Below are 16,854 nucleotides of genomic sequence, written 5' to 3' on the forward strand. Positions count from 1 at the left end.
CCTAAAATCACAAAACTACTAGAAGAAAACACTGGGAAAATCCTTCACGACACTGGTCTGAGCAAAGATGTTTTGTGTAAGCTCTCAAAAGCATAGGTAACAAAAGCAAAAATAGACAAATGGGATTATATCAAGCCAAAAAGCTCTACAAAGCAAAGGAAACAAGAGAGTGAAGAGACAGCTTATAGAATGGGAGAAAATATTTGGAAACTATTCATCCACGAGGGATTAATAACCAGAATACATGAGGAATTCAAACAACTCAACATAAAAAAAATCAGATTTAAAAATGGGCAAATGATCTGAATAGACATTTCTCAAAAGAAGACATACAAATGGCCAACAGGCATATGAAAAAAATCTCAACTTCAGTAATCATCAGGCACATGCAAATCAGAACCATAATGAGAAATCATCTCATCCCAGTTAAAATGGCTATTATTAAACAGACACAGTAACGCATGCTGGTGAGGACATGGAGAAAGAAGATGCTAGTTCACTGTTAGTGGGAATGTAAATTAGTATGGCCACTATGGAAGACAGTATGAAGGTTTCTCAAAATAGATCCACCAAGTGATCCAGCAATCCCACTGCTGCGTATATATTCAAAAGAATGAAAATCAGTATACTGAAGAGATACTGCATGCTCTGAATGTTTACTGCAGCACTATTCACAACAGTGAAGACATGGAATCAACCCACGTGTCCATCAACAAATGAATGGACAAATAAAATGTGGTATACATTATATAATGAAATATTATTCAGCCATAAAAAGAATGAAATCCTGTCATTTGCAGCAACATGAATGGAACTGGAGGTCATTATGTTAAGTGAAACAAGCCAGGCACGGAAAGACATATATGTTTTCTTACTCATATGTGAGATCTAAAAAAACTGATCTCGGAGGGGTAGAGCATATAATGGTGGTTACCAGCAGCTGGGCAGTTGGGGAGATAGAAAGAGATTAATTAATGGGCATAAAACTATAGTTAGAAGGAATACGTTCTAGTGTTCAATGGCACAATAGTCATCATAACTATAGTTAGCAATAATTTATTCACTATTTCAAAATAGAAGAAGATGTGAAATGTACTCAACACAAAGAAATGATAAATGTTTGATGTGATGGATATCCTAATTAGCCTTATTTGATCATTATACTTTTTATACATGTATCAAAATATCTCATGTACCTCATAAAAACACACAATTATGTATCAATTTTAAAAATAAAATTAAAAAATATATTAAAAACATGATATAAATTAATACCTAGAAAAAATATTAAAAAGTGACTCAAACAGAGGAAATTCAAAATATTTTATAACTATTAAAGAAGCTGAACTAGCAGCTAAAAATATCTCCATAAATAAGACACTAGGATCAAATGATTTTACAGGAGAGAACTACCAAGTACTTGAGGTTCAGTTAACTATAATCTTACATCTTCTCCAGAGATGAGAAAAAGAAAAAACTCCTTAAACTATAATTATTAAAGGTTAGTTTAACATGACATCAAAACCATAACAAGGAAAGGGAAAATTATCAGACATTCTTACTCATGAAATAGATACAAAATTCTAACCAAAATATTAGCAAACTGAATCCAACAATGTGTAAAGTAAGGAAATAATATGTCATGCCCAAGTTGGGTTTATCCCAGGAATGCAAATGATCTTCAGGTCCTGGCTTGTGTGACAGGGTGAATGGTGGTGCTGTTCACAGAAAGAGGAAGCATGGAAGTCTGGGGCTAAGGTCACAAGAAGGAATATGCACCGAGTGCAGGGAGCTTTGACTATCCAGGTAGGGCTGTCCAGGTAGCAACTGCCAGTGCTGGTCTGGAGGCACCACTGAGAATCAACAGAATAGACGTGGTACTACAAGTCCCACATGCAGAAAACCGTAGAGTGAAGAGAGAAAAGGACCAGGTCTAAATCCTAGACAAGTCCAGTGTTTAAGGAAGAGGATTCCCTAAAGACTGGCCAGAGAACAAGGGAAAGAAAAATCCAGAAGACAAGAAAGATGATGACTCAAAGTCATGCAATGAGAGAAGGGGACTTCAGAATTCCATCTCTGGGGCCCACTATGACAGGATAGTTTCAGGATGTGGTGAGGGAAGAGGTCAGACCATTGTGAGCAGATGTGTAATAGACGAGAGGAAACAGGAATAGGAAGTGTGGCTGATGCTTACAAGACTGACTGAGAAGGGACGCAGGAATTATGCAAGGGCAAAGGGAGATGCTGATGAGAGGATTAACAAATCTTACACCATGGAGAAGGATAAGGAGAGGGGATGGTGAGAAAAAGTACAACATAGTTTTTGTCCTCCATATTTCCAGAATGGAAAGATAAACTCTTCTTTAGTCACAATCCCAAGGCATCCCAATTGGTCAGTGATGACTTGCTTTTTTTTGTTGTTAATTTTTAAGTTCAGGGGTACATGTACAGGATGTACAGGTTTGTTACATACGTAAACATGTGCCATATTGGTTTGCTACACACATCATCTCATCACCTAGGTATCAAGCCCAGCATCCATTAGCTATTATTCCTGATGTGCTCCCTCCTCCCCATAACCCTCCAGTAGGCCCCAGTGTGTACTGTTCCCCACCATGTGTCCACATGGTCTCATCATTCAGCTCCCACTTATAAGTGAGAACATGTGGTACCTGGTTTTCTGTCCCTGCGTTAGTTTGCTGAGGATAATGGCCTCCAGCTCCATCCATGTCCCTGCAAAGGACATGATCTCATTCCTTTTTATGAGTGCATAGTATTCCATGGTGTATATGTACCACATTTTCTTTATCCAGTTGATCATTGATGGGCATTTAGGTTGATTCCATGTCTTTGCTATTGTGAATACTGCTGCAGTGAACATATATGTACGTGTATCTTTATAACAGAATGATTTGTATTCTTTTGGATATACACCCAGTAATGGAATTGCTGGGTCAAATGGTATTTCTGCCTCTAGGTCTTTGAGGAATTGCCACACTGTCTTCCAAAATGATTGAACTAATTTACACTCCCACCAACAGGGTAAAAGCATTCCTATTTCTCCACAGCCTTGCCAGCATCTGTTCTTTTTTTGACTTTTTAATAATAGACATTCTGACTGGTATGAGATGATGTCTCACTGTATGCTGTCTCACTGTGGATCATTAGCATTTCTCTAATGATCAGTGATGTTGAACCTTTTTTCATATGTTTGTGATGACTTGCTTCTGAGGTTGATTATGCTTCTGAACTTTGGCAAATGGCAACAGCCTCTGTCCAGTGACCAAGCTTCCACGATTAAAGGTGAACCAGTCCCTGAAAGCCCACCTACCCCTAAGCTCCACATTCACCTAAATGAAAAAGGTAAGAAGCAGAAGGTATTGAGGCAAGGCCCCAGGGGACATGAGTATAAAAAGCTAAAATGGGGCCATGGATCTTGGACAAGAGAGAGTACACTGGCCCCCTGGGAACAGAGAAAAGGAGCAGGCTGACAACAAGACACTGCAACAGCCGCACAGCCCCTTACAACTACCCTTCAGGTCACATGCACAGAGAACTGGAGGCTTGGTGGAAAGGCTACATGATTTGTGTAAGAGCCAGGAATCAAACCACCTCTGTCTGACTACAAGGCTGATGCTCTTCAACACAGTCTCCCCATTTCTCCTCCTTTAAACTCTGATAGCATTTCTAGGATCTTTTGATGTCACTTTCCACACTCTGGCTTTCACTTATGTGGGTTTGTTTCACTTACATCCACCTTACTCTAGAATTGAAGCTCTTTGTGTAGCCCTACAGGCTTTAACATGGCAAGTGCCCACTGAAGAAGTAACTATGTTTAAAATGACCATGTTTATAATGACCAAAGCTGTTACATGGTAACTTTCAAAAGTGCTTTTGTAAATATCCTTCATGACTGATACAGTCCATCCTCACTCCAATCTTCTGTGCAGCATGCATGTGCTCAGCATTCCTCTGCCATAGACATTACAAAGGCAAAGCCACATTGCACACCTCATTTACCACAAGCTCTAAATTAGCAAATTTAGTCTTTAGAGATTTCACCATCTTTGCAGGTATGAGACCAAAAAGCTCTTCTTACCTGAATTTTGATGGGCCAGGTGAAATTACTGACATAAACAAAGAAAGTGATATTTGGGTGGTTGCGAAAATCAAACTTCTCATTAGAGAAACTATCTTTGTACTCCTTAATGTTGGTTTTTGAAACAACAGGCATCTCTTCTCCAGCCTGGGTCCCAGCTGTTAGAAGAAAATAAATGAAACAGAAGAGACATTTTTTGGGGGTGTTTTCAGGGAGAACAGAATCTGGCCTCATTAACAATAAGGATAATAGCATTCACCAAGCATTTCCTGTCTTCCAGTAACAGCCTGTAAGAGCTCAATCTTATTTAATCCTCGCAGCTGCCCTACTATTATCTTCACTTACAGATTGGAAATTGAGATTCAGAGAAATTAAGTAACTTCCCTGAAGTCACACAGCCAGCAAGAAATGGAGACAAGATTTAGAGCTGGGCAGGCTAATAATATATAAGCCTATGTGCCTAACCAAAATGGTTTTACCAGAAACCCATGTAACTCCCTTCTACTCTTGCTCCACCCCGAAACAGGCAACACATGCAGTCATGGAAATACAGATACCACTAGAATCCTATTAACAGACACTGGCATTTACTTTGCCCACAGTACTCAATTCCTTTGCATTTCCCCTTACACCTCTTGGGCAATGAGCCAGGTACTCATGCCAGGAATGCTGATGTACCGTTCACTGCCTAACCTGCAGCAGCAGGGAGGAGGGGCTCAAGGGGTCACTCAGTCCTCCCTTCTACTGCCAGCTACTATGGTATTTAAGTCCCTCTAATCTGGTATAACTCTATCCTATTCCCAGTCCTTCAACATTCCATAGTTTCCCTCAGCCAGGAATTCAAGTGCCGATAAAGATTAATAAAAAGGACTTTTTTCCATGTCTGACATAGACCGTGACTAGAGCCCAGATTATCACGTCTTCATTGAGACACTCATTGCAATTTTTTTTTTTCTTAAGATAGAGTTTCACTCTTGTTGCCCAGGCTAGAGTACAATGGTGCAATCTCAGCTGGCTGTAACCTCTGTCTCCCAGGTTCAAGTAATCCTCCTGCCTCTGCCTCCCAGGTAGCTGGGATTACAGGCATGAGCCACCACACCCAACTAATTTTGTATTTTTAGTAGAGGTGAGGTTTCACCCTGTTGGCCAGGCTGAACTCCTGATCCCAAGTGATCCAGCCTCAGCCTCCCAAACTGCTGGGATTACAGGCATAAGCCACCGTCCGGCTCATTGCAAATCTTTCACATGCTTGGAGATGTCACCTTTCTCTAGAAAAATACTCTGCTAATTCAGACTTTTTCTTTTTCTTTTTTTTTTTTAAAGACAGGGTTTCACCATGTTGGCCAGGTTGGTCTTGAACTCCTAACCTCAGGAGATCCGCCCCACCTTGGCCTCCCAAAGTGCTGAGATAACAGGCATGAGCCACAGCACTTGGCTCTCTCATCCTTTATTTCGTTAGTAGATTTTCTGTACAGCAGATCTTCAGTGAATCACAGTAAGATAGACAGCACGAGCTGTGCTTTTAGAGTTTGATTTAATTCTCAAAGTACATTTCTCTGGAGCTATTAAAATCTCATTTTATTTAAAATGTTTTCATTTACTGAAACTATGAGTCATTTGAATTTTTCACTTCCGAAGCATGGATGTAGACAATGATGGTAGTGCCAGTGGTCACAGCAAGAACAGAAACGGTGGTGGTGGCCTAGGGTAGTAACCACACACTGAGCCTGACACCACAGCAAGCTCTGGCAGGTACAACCTAATTTAATCTATACAACAATTCTAAGAGGTAAGTATTGTTATCCTCACTTTACAGTGAATAAAATAATCCTAAGGTTATTTAGACACTTGCTCAAGGTTTCACAGCTAGTAAGTGGCAAGGGTGGGTTTCAAACCAATCTGTCTCCTGAGCTCTCTTTCTCAGTTCCAATTTTACATTTCCTAATCTATCATACCTCCATTTGGGGGGGTCTTGTCTAGGTGTGTCTTTACCTGAGAAGCTGGCAGCCCAGGTGATGTTGAGGTTGAAATTTTTGGAGGCATTGATGAACATGTCCAAATCCCTGTTTTGCTGATGAGAGGTACAAATTATTAGAAAATTAATTATAAACAGTTTCTAGATTTTAAAATAAAGTAATGATTAAATTTTACTACTCCAAAGGTTCTTAATCACAAATATTTTATGATGTCTTTAGAGAAACTCACAGAAAAATTTTTAACCAATTTTCCTTCATACAAGCAATATATCCCAATAAAACTTCATCCCCTCCCATAAAAGTATATGTAATTTAATGCTTTCTCGAATACCTAACTGCCTGAGAAAGTACCTTTTTAAAAGGCCCCTATCAGAGCACAGTGATATGCATCTTCTGACCTGTGTTGGGGAATCAGCCTCCTAAGAATTCTCTGGGTAGCTGTTTTCAAATGTCTGAAGTTCACGCCTATCAGTAAAACACTTGATTAAGTGCCCTAAATTATATTTATTTACAACTGAAAGCCCTGTAATTCTGAACTCATAGATTAGATACAGTGTAAAACTTCTCAAAAACTGGAAACAGCCTTTAAAAAAGCACATAAAGCTGAAATTTACTAAATTTAAAAAATAATTTTATTATTTAATTCATTTTATATGATTTGAAAAATACTCTTCTCTTACTAAAAATGTTATTTCAAGAGAAATATGATTGAGTATGGTTTCTTAAGTTTTGAAAACCTTGTCTACCACTTAGAGATACAGCAGTTCACAGGGCTAATCTAACTTAATTTATTCTGCTTCTTTTTTTTTTTTTTTTTTTTGAGACGGAGTCTTGCTCTATCGCCAGGCTAGAGTACAGTGGCGCAATCTTGGCTCACTGCAACCTCTGCTTCCTGAGTTCAAGAGATACTTTCACCTCAGTCTCCTGAGTAGCTGTGATTACAAGCACATGCCACCACATCCAGCTAAGTTTTGTATTTTTAGTAGAGATGGAGTTTCACCATGTTGATTAGAATGATCTCCATCTCCTGACCTCGTGATCTACCTGCCTTGGCCTCCCAAAGTGCTGGGATTACAGGTGTGAGCCACTGTGCCAGGGCTGATTCTTGGTTTTAATGTTTAATAAAGATATCGCTGAGGAATCTGTTAAGCCAATGGAGGAAGTGAACTGTTGGTGATGTTAGGTAAACTATAACATTAATTTTTAGTTTTCACTGAAATTTCACTAGCAAATCTCTTAACTGGGGTCAATTATTTTTGCAAACTAATTGATGTTATGTTTTTATCTTTGACAGATGAATTCAATTGTGCTGAAATTATTCTTTTTTGTTTGTTTGTTTTGAGACGAAGTCTCGCTCTTGTCCCCCAGGCTGGATTGCAGTGGCGCAATCTCAGCTCGCTGCAACCACCGCCTCCTGGGTTCAAGTGATTCTCCTGCCTCAGCCTGCTGGGATTACAGGTGCCTTCAACCATGCCTGACTAATTTTTATATTTTTAGTAGAGAAGGGGTTTCACTATGTTGGCCAGGCTGGTGTCAAATTCCTGACCTCAGGTGATATGCTCACCTTGGCTTCCCAAAATGCTAGGATTACAGGTGTGAGTCACTGCCCCAGCCTTGAAATTTTTAAATCACTGCCCCAGCCCTGAAATTTTTAAAAGATCTTAAGAGAGGTTAGAATAAGATTTTTAAGAGTGTTGTTTTGATCATTTTAATAGCCACAAAATCACATCAATGGAAACATTTCTAAACAGCTATTTTTAAAATGTGATCATTAAACTAGAAGTTTCTCTCACAAAGTATTTACCTTCTCATTTACTGATAAGACCTCACCTTCATTTTGAAAGGACAGATCAAGTGTTTACTTATTTGTATTTAGTATTTGCTGGCAGCACATAAGTAACAATTACAGTCATCCCTCGGTATACGTGGGTCATTGGTTCCAGGACCCCCAAGCATGCCCAAGTCCACACATACTCCAGTCTGCAGTCTGCCCATAGAACCCTTGCATATGAAAAGTCCACCCTCCATATACTCAGGTTTCACATCTCGTAAATACTTTATTTTCGTTCCACGCTTGGTTGAAAAAGTCTGCGTATAAGTGGATCCTCACAGTTTTAACCTGTGTTGCTCAGGGGTCAACTATACGTCTTTCCACAGAAAGAATCAACAAACTTGAAATCCTTGTGCTTTCATAAAAGAACATATGCATGTGGCTAACTACTAAGTATTCTGTCATAAAATAAACAGTGAAATCCAGAAAGGTCCAAATATTTTCTTGGTTGCTTCCCGCCTGGTTAAGAAGTATTACAAAGATTCTACTATATTTATTTTTTAATCAAATTAATAGCATCAATTACATCCTGAAAGATTTTGAGCACTTCAAACACTTGCTTATGAGGCAGTGGTACTTTTGTTATAATCTTATTCTAAAATCTTTAAGAAAAAAATTCCAGTCAATACAGCCACTCAAATGATATATTAATACCTACAGTTTTTCCATAAAATATTTTCATTTAATTTATTTTTACTTAAAAAGCAATTTACTCTTGAGAATGTATCTTTTCTAGTACACTTTTTCTTAATTTTATCATTGAAATAGAATATTAAAAACAAATCCTACTTTCATTTAATTGTACAGTAAACATGCCACACTATAGACTTTGTTCTACTTTTAAAATTAAATTTAGCAATGTTTATAGATAACACTTGTTAACAAAGCAATATACTTTGGCTTCCTGCCCTATTGTTTTCCATGTATTATTATTATTATTATTATTATTATTATTTTATTGCATTTTAGGTTTTGGGGTACATGTGAAAAACATGCAAGGTTGCTGCATAGGTGCACACGTGGCAGTATGATTTGCTGCCTCCCTCCCCTTCACCTATATCTGGCATTTCTCCCCATGCTATCCCTCCCCAACTCCCATGTATTATTTGTCACATTTATTGTTAATGGAATTTTGTAATGGTAAATGGTTTTGTGTATGTTCATGAGAAGTAAGAAACCTCCAAGAAGTTCCTAAATAATTTACCATCAAGTTTAGCAAAATTTCTTTAAGTACTGAAGTGGGTATTGCATGGCTTTATATTTCATTGAAGAAGTTGTACTGATGCATCTTTGTGATGCGTATGCTTCAGTTTTAAATGTCACACGGTGTGGGCTTCCTTCTACCACTAGGTAATACCTTAAGGCATGCTGGGCTTCATCGTTAATGACAGCAGATAAAACTCCACATTAAACATACATATTTTAACAATTTAAATTATTCCTGGCTAACTTCTTGTTGGACCCAACTAAGCCTTTGCTGTTTTGCCTCCTAATGAAGCTAAGAACTCACTCTAGGAGGAGTGTCCTCTCCTTTGCTGTCTGCTTGGGCCTGCATCACTGCCATTTCAATCAGCAGTGTCTTTAAGCCTCTCATCACTCTTGAGAGAGTAAATCCAGGCTCTGGTGTCTGTCCTCTGATGGTGGAGTCCCCTTTCTGTATGAGGCCGTGATGGGCTGACAGGCAGAGTAAGTATGTGTAGATTCAACAGAGGTCTGTGTCTAAGATCCTGGTAAATCTTATTAACACCACTCTTGCCTTTTACGTAGAAAAGAGATAATGAAGATTCTAATATTTCTTTGCTATACCTCTAGAGATATTCTCATGTACTCCAGTCTACAGAGCACTGCTAACGCAGTACTTCTAACCATAATGACCAAGAAAAAGATCGAAACAAATTCAAAACAAAATAGGAAGACTTAAAAAAATCTTACTTCATCAGGAGTAGCCACAAAATTAATAGCTGTGTAATAGCGGTCATCTTCCTGGGATAGACTAAAGGTGAACTGATAGTCAATAAGAAGAGTATCTATGGAAAGAAAGAAATGCATATTTAAAAACTAAACACACACACACACAAAACAGAACAGGTCTTTAGAGATACAGACTGCTGTCCTTATAAATTAAGTAAGAAGGAAAGCACTTTAACTCACCTATACCCAGGTTCCTCAAAGAAAATCAAGTCTGTGGGCAGTAACATTTTGTGTTAACCCATCAAACCATTTTAAAGAAATGACCAGTTGTCCAGCTTCAGCATAATATCAAATAACATCCATAATTATCTGCAAAGGCTATTAAAAGGGTATTCCTATACTCTTTTCCAACTACATGTCTGGTAAGGCCAGGTTTTTTCACGTGTTTAACCAAAAAGATGTATTGCAACAGACTGACTGCAGAAGCAGACATGAGATTATGATTGGATTCTAATCATTCTAGGGCTGTATCTGACTGTGGTTTTAATATCTCCTTTCCAAATAACTAATAATGTAGTTTTTAATATGCTTTTTGGCCACTGTAGTATCTTCTTTCATGAAATGTCTTTTCAAATTTTTGCCTGTTTTTAATTGGAATTATCTTCTTATTCAGTTGTAAGAGTTCTTTCTGCATTCTGGATACAAGCTCTTTATCAAATATATGATGATTTGTCAATATTTTCTCTAGTATGGGCTTTTTGTTTTTTGGATGGTTTTTTTCTATAAGTTTTAAATTTTTATAAAGTTTCATTAATCTACTTTTTTGTTTATGAATTATGCTTTTAGAATCATACCTAACAACTTTTCCTTACCCAAGGTCAAGATGTTTTTCTCTTGTTTTCCTTTAGAAGTTTTATACAATATATATATTTATTATTTATTAAAGTCACCTGTGAATGTGACTTTATATATACACTTACATATTTATATATAATATATAATATATAAAAAATAAATATATATAAAAACATATATTTATATAAAGTCACATTCACAGGTGACTTTAATAAATTATACATATATATATATATAAAGTCACATTCACAGGTTCCAAGTGGACATGGATTTTGAGGGGATGTTATTCAACCAGTACAGCAGGTATATAATTACAACGGATATGCCATAACATTAACTCCTTTTTTCTGGTCTCATACTCTGGTCTACCATGTGGATTCTCCCACAAGAGAAAACACATTTACCCATAAAAACCTGGTCACTTTGCCAGGCTCACCTTTCATTCCAAGGTGGTTAACACAAATCAGTTCCAGACAGAAGGATGAAAACTTCAACTATATTGTAAGAATTCAAATTTTAATCTATATCCTAAAACATGAATATGATGACCCCAAAGGTTTTAAGAGAAACATGAATATGATGACCCCAAAGGTTTTAATGGAAAGGCGGAGATGCATGCCTCTCTGCTCTTTCCTGCTATCTGCTATGAACACATTAACATGAACCCCAACCACAATCAAAACAGCTTAAAATAGTTCTCCTATATGTAGTCAACTTAACAGAATGTAAACATATCAAATCAGGGAACACTTCATGGGTGGTTGCTACAGTCTTATAGCACTTACCATTCTCAAACCATGTTAAAACAAACAATGAAGTTTTACTGAACTACTTTGCTCTAGAAATAAGAATTGCAAAACCACTTACAATAACATGTTCCTTTGAGAGGGTTTCCCTGATATCGATTTTCTACTTCACATCTGGGGGAAAAAACAAAGACTATTTTTTACTGCTACGTAAAACAGAAACCGAATTCATTTTAAAACCAAGCAGATCCTTTTATATAAAGTACAGAGTGTCTGGAGTCATTATAATTGCATCCTTACCATAACTCAGCTCAAGTAGTCTCCGAAGAGCATGCATGAATTTTCAATACTGACTGCTCAGCATTTCACATGCCAACTATATGAGGACAATTGACAAGCATTTGCCAAAGCAATGAGAGAAATCTGAATGTAATAAACCTATTTATTATAATGAAAAACACATTTTCAATTTTGTGTGGACTACATATTCTTCTAAAAGTGCAGTCAAAACATACTTCATGAACTCATTTCTCAGTTCTTTCCTATGTTCCATGGATAAACAAATTCTGTTCTTTAACACAAGTGAGAGAAGACTAAACACCAAGAATCACTGCTTTTTTAAACCCTGGAACAAGTGTTGACCAGTCTATAGAAAAAAATATGTTCTACTCAGTAAACAGTGTCCCCATAGATATCATCTATAAACATCAGCAAAACCCAGTCCCCCACTTCATGAAGCCATTTAGGTAAACACAACAGCTATGCACGAAGAGGAAGAGGGGAAGCTGGTGACGGCCTTTCCCAGGCAGGCTAAGATAGGCATGCTGTGTCCCTTCAGCCAGGGTGATGATAAGCACCTGCCTACATCTGTGATCTTGAAAGAACTTGAAAGTCTTACTTGACGTCCCCTCATGTCTTTGTTGTATCAGCTAACTGAGGGCAAGAGTGATTAATTTTTCTCTATCACATTTTTCTTTTTAAAGGAATGTGGACCTAAGTGTTAAATTTAATCTTGGATTAGACTTTTCTTCATATATTGGCTTTAGGGCAACATGAAACTAGTAAACGTATATGTGAACTATAAAAGTAGATAGACCAATCCCTGCTGAATAGCACTATGTATGATGTCTCAATCACTGGTAGCATTATTACTATTGTTCTTTAAGAAATAATAATGTTTGCAATGAGTAATCAGTTCAGTGTTTTGATACTAAACACTTTCAATCTTTTCTTGAGAATGAGTAAATGTGGATGCATGCGTTTTACGAGGTTTCCCAGTGAGACATTGATTGAGGAACTATCCTTCCTGTTTCAACTTACAAGGACACCAAAAACAGTTATTGCTAGTCCCATATTGACAGATGGGGAGAACAGTGATTTGCCTTAAGAGCACCTTGCTCAGTGGAGGCAGCACCAGGTCTGAAACCTTAAACATGTCTGATGCTGCTACACCTGCATTCTAATGGATGGGGACTCCAAACTCTCTCCAGGAAGATGCCTGACACACGTCACTAAGGAAAATGCTAGAGTAATGGGAGATGTTAAAGGCAAAAAGGATCATTTCCACAATCAGACAACCAAACACCGAATAAATGCCATCACCGAAACATTAGCTCTTCCAACTCTTTGGGAAAGGGTATAATCTCTTGACATGACAAAAATCAAGTGGTTGCTGAATCCAAATGAACAACCCAGGAAATGTGAGGAAATGTCAGTATCACTCAAACAAAAATGTGAATTTAAGAGCCATTAAGGAATTGCTGCTAACCCAATGACCTCCTCAGTATGGGGGTTGACCTGTCTGAAGTAGAATGGGTAAGATTTCAAACTAATCAACCCAGGGATCCCTCAGAAACCACAGCAACAAGATACAGGGAAGGGGGTGGCTCTCAGGGTGGGGTTCAGGCAGCTGCACAGCCTTTTGGTCCTCCCTAGTGGTACAGGGAGTGTGGTACTCACAGCTGGCACTCGTCCCCCTTGACGCCCTTGGTGGTGCAGAAGCACTTGCCCGTGTTGGTGTTGCAGAGCGACGCATGACCATTGCACTTGCATGCTGCGGAGAAAGAAAAGGAACAGAGGTCACAACTGCCTTAAAGGGTTCTGACTATTGGAGACTGTTTCCAAAACAAGCAATGTTTTCTGAAGTGAGTTCAGTAGAAAGACAGACTGAAGTAAGAGTATTGAATGGGTAAGATTCATGACTTTTCAGTTAATGATAATGAAGTATAGGTAACATTAAAGGAACCAAAGTCAAACGACAGGAGGAAAGTGAATGCTGGGTCCCACTGCCTTCTGAAGCAATCACTATTTTGATCTCTTCAACAGACTTTTTCACTGCTATGATTCTTTCATTCATTCAATAATATTTGTGAAGCATCTCTAGAGTGCCGGGTGCTGGGTGTGGGGACACAGACAGAGCCGCTGCCCCCACGAAGGTGCTCTGGAGGTGACTGTCCTCTGAGGGAGGGCTGGTCTTGGCTGAGGTGCCTTCTCCACAATGGTCCCATTTGGAATCACCGCAGGGCTCAGAACCAGGATCTAATGCCAAGGTCGGCGCTTTAGGGGCCCTCAGGATGTGCCACCTTTGCTTCACCTTCTCCTTTGCCTTTATAGAAAACAGCTCTTCCCATCTCCCTCCTCCAGCCATCTCACTATCTCTCCTTTTATCATCCAACATAATATAAGCTGTGAATATTATATTCCAGTTGAAAAAAGTGAAAGCCTTTTTGCTCAACACCTTTTCACTTTATACCCCATTTGGCTGGTGAATAAATTAAAAGCATTCAGCTGGAGAGAAGTACACTTTAAAAATAAATCCTCTGGGGGAAAAAATCACCCAAAGAAAACTCTAAAACAGAATAGTGCAGAGATTAACAGAATGGATGCTGAAGTCAGAATCATGAGTGTTTGACTCGCGGCTCTGTTGAGTCTGGGGGAAGGTGTGTAGTGTATTAGTGAAAAGCAAAGACCTTAAGTCCATCTGCCTGGGTTTGAATCCAGCATCCTCTACTTGGCTCTTCTGTCAATCTGGGCATGCTACTTAACCTTTCTGAGTTTGTTTCCTGTGTATATGATAAGGATGACAACACGATCTATCCTCATAGGGGTTTTGTGATGATACGTGTATGATGTCTCAAACACAGTAAGCATTTAAGAAATCATGGCTACTAACCTTACCTAAAGACTACAGAATTTTAAGAAGAAAACATCAAAGACTTGGTGCCGTTTACAATATTCTAAACACCACACTTTCTACTGTAGATTAGGACTCTGAAAAATAAGGCAAACTTTAAGTTCTATACAATTGTACTCAGGCCCTGTAGATCTCACAGAGGAAAATGAGATGCTTCCAGTTGGCAGCTGCAGATGTGGAGATAATGGCATCTGGAAGTACAACTAGCCCAGTAGTTAAGGTCAGCATGGACCGGACATGGTTCTCAGCTTGTCCACATCTCACTGGGCAGTTTACTTAATCTTGGGGATAATAAAAGCACCTGTATCTTTAGAGGGCCCCTAAAGTGCTGACCTTGGCACTGGATCCTGATTCTGAGCCCTGTGGTGATTCCAAATGTGGCCACTGTGGACAAGGCACCTCAGCCAAGACCAGCCCTCCCTCAGAAGACAGTCACTTCCAGAGCGCCTCTCTGGGGGCAGCAGCTCTGTCTGTGTCCCCACACCCAGCACCTGGCACTCTAGAGGTACTTCACAAATATTTAATGATACATGTTAGGTACTCTGGTTACTGTCTAATGGATAAAGTCTATTCACAAAGAGTAGGGAAAATATTTTTACCGAGTACCTTTTAATTTGAGCAAGAACTTTTACTTAGGAGTAGTGGGAATGGCATTAGAAGGGTAATAAGAATTGCCCACATCTACTTAGTGTTGACTAGTGTCCTGTAGAACATGTGTCATGTACTGCTCTGACTGCTTTCATCTCAACAACCATCCCATTATTATGAGGAAGCTGAACCGCAGGGAGAGTAAGAGACACACAGCTAGAATACTGCCTCTTTCCTGGCTGGTCCTGGATCAGATTCTGAAGCACCATGCCAAAGAGTCTGGAGTTGGGATCTGGGGAGTAGGTAAAGAGTTCCCTATGTTATTTATTTTTCTTGCTCAGAACTCTGAACAGTCTTTCAACTACAGGACTCATTATGCTTTTCAGTTGGAAACTAGAATAAAAAAAGCAGTTTATTGGTATCATTTTTGTTCTCATAATAAAATGTTCTATTGCTTACAGGCTTCTATGTGACATAATTGGGGAAACACAGGACTATTTTTTTTTTTTTTTATTGAGACTGAGTCTCACTCTGTTGCCCAAACTGGAGTGCAGTGGTGTGATCTTGGCTCACTGCAACCTCCGCCTCCCAGGTTCAAGCAATTCTCATGTCTCAGCCTCCCTAGTATCTGGGATTACAGGCGCCTGCCACCACGTCCAGTTACCTTTTGTATTTTTAGCAGAGATGGGGTTTCACCATATAGGCCAGGCTGGTCTCAAACTCCTGACCTCAAGTGATCCACCCCTCTTGGCCTCCCAAAGTGCTGGGATTACAGGCGTTGAGTCCCTGTGCCCGACCAACACGGGACTATTTTCTTTTTTTGAGACGGAGTCTCACTGTGTCGCCCAGGCTGGAGTACAATGGCACTATCTCGGCTCACTGCAACCTCCTCCTTGAACATGGGACTACTTAAATCTTTAAAATACACTAGAAGTATTGAGGAGTCTGGCTCTTGGTTAAAAAGCCTGTGTGTGGTTTTTCAGGCCTGACCATGGGCAATGACACAGGCTTTACCCGGCTGCCCCGGAGGAAGGCTGCCCTCCCCATAGCATACCTGGGGCAGGGCCTGAGTGTGGGGCTCTGAGAGAGTTGCAGTCAAGGACTCAGGCCCACATCATGGGTCACACTCCTTCACATATTTATATTCCTAGCCCTGGAGCCTTTATTCCTAGGCTTCTTAGCTGAGGTCTTGGGCTGAGGTCTTCTTCAGGTTCCAAGGCCTCTTTATGCGGGGAGGAGGGGGAATTTGGAAGACACTTTCCCAACTCTGACTTCAACCCAGGATTTTCCCACTCTTAGCCCTTATGCCTTGCCCTCCCCACAACCTTAGGCTCCATATACCGCTGGAACCTTTTGTCCGGGGCTCTCTCCTCAGTGAGATGAGCCCCAAGACCCCCATATCTGAGCTAATCCCTGATTATTGACCTGTCCCTGTTCAACGGAGGAAAAGGGAACAGGGGAAGTTGGCACTTTCTCTGGCTTTGGCCCCTTGCTTATACCACTGCAGAATGTGGTCAGACGCTTAACTCTAATATTTTTGGCTTGTTGCTTTAACCAGCTACTCTGAAACCTTGGTTCTTTCTTTCAGCTCAGCTGAGCTTCTGACCAGTATGACTTAATAAGAAATGTGGTATCCAAAACAAAGTGGCTTTTCC

The 16,854-nt window shown here is 39.5% G+C and overlaps 1 protein-coding gene across 3 annotated transcripts in view; it reads right to left on the reverse strand.

Moving 5' to 3' along the window:
- Nucleotides 1–16,854, reverse strand: part of ATRN (attractin) — a 166,963-nt gene that overhangs the window by 47,001 nt on the left and 103,108 nt on the right. For all 3 annotated transcript variants that reach the window (XM_064382272.1, XM_064382274.1, XM_064382273.1), the window contains exons 20-24: nucleotides 13,378–13,471; nucleotides 11,540–11,592; nucleotides 9,839–9,933; nucleotides 6,092–6,170; nucleotides 4,100–4,257 (exon numbers count right to left, since the gene is read on the reverse strand). In XM_064382272.1, coding sequence (XP_064238342.1) covers nucleotides 4,100–4,257; nucleotides 6,092–6,170; nucleotides 9,839–9,933; nucleotides 11,540–11,592; nucleotides 13,378–13,471 — 479 coding nt within the window. The remainder of the gene's footprint in view (nucleotides 1–4,099; nucleotides 4,258–6,091; nucleotides 6,171–9,838; nucleotides 9,934–11,539; nucleotides 11,593–13,377; nucleotides 13,472–16,854) is intronic.

The sequence above is a fragment of the Aotus nancymaae genome, unplaced genomic scaffold (assembly GCF_030222135.1).
Source record: "Aotus nancymaae isolate 86718 unplaced genomic scaffold, 86718_ANA_hifiasm-v0.15.2.pri h1tg000029l, whole genome shotgun sequence".
In the NCBI taxonomy this organism is placed as follows: Eukaryota; Metazoa; Chordata; class Mammalia; order Primates; family Aotidae; genus Aotus; species Aotus nancymaae.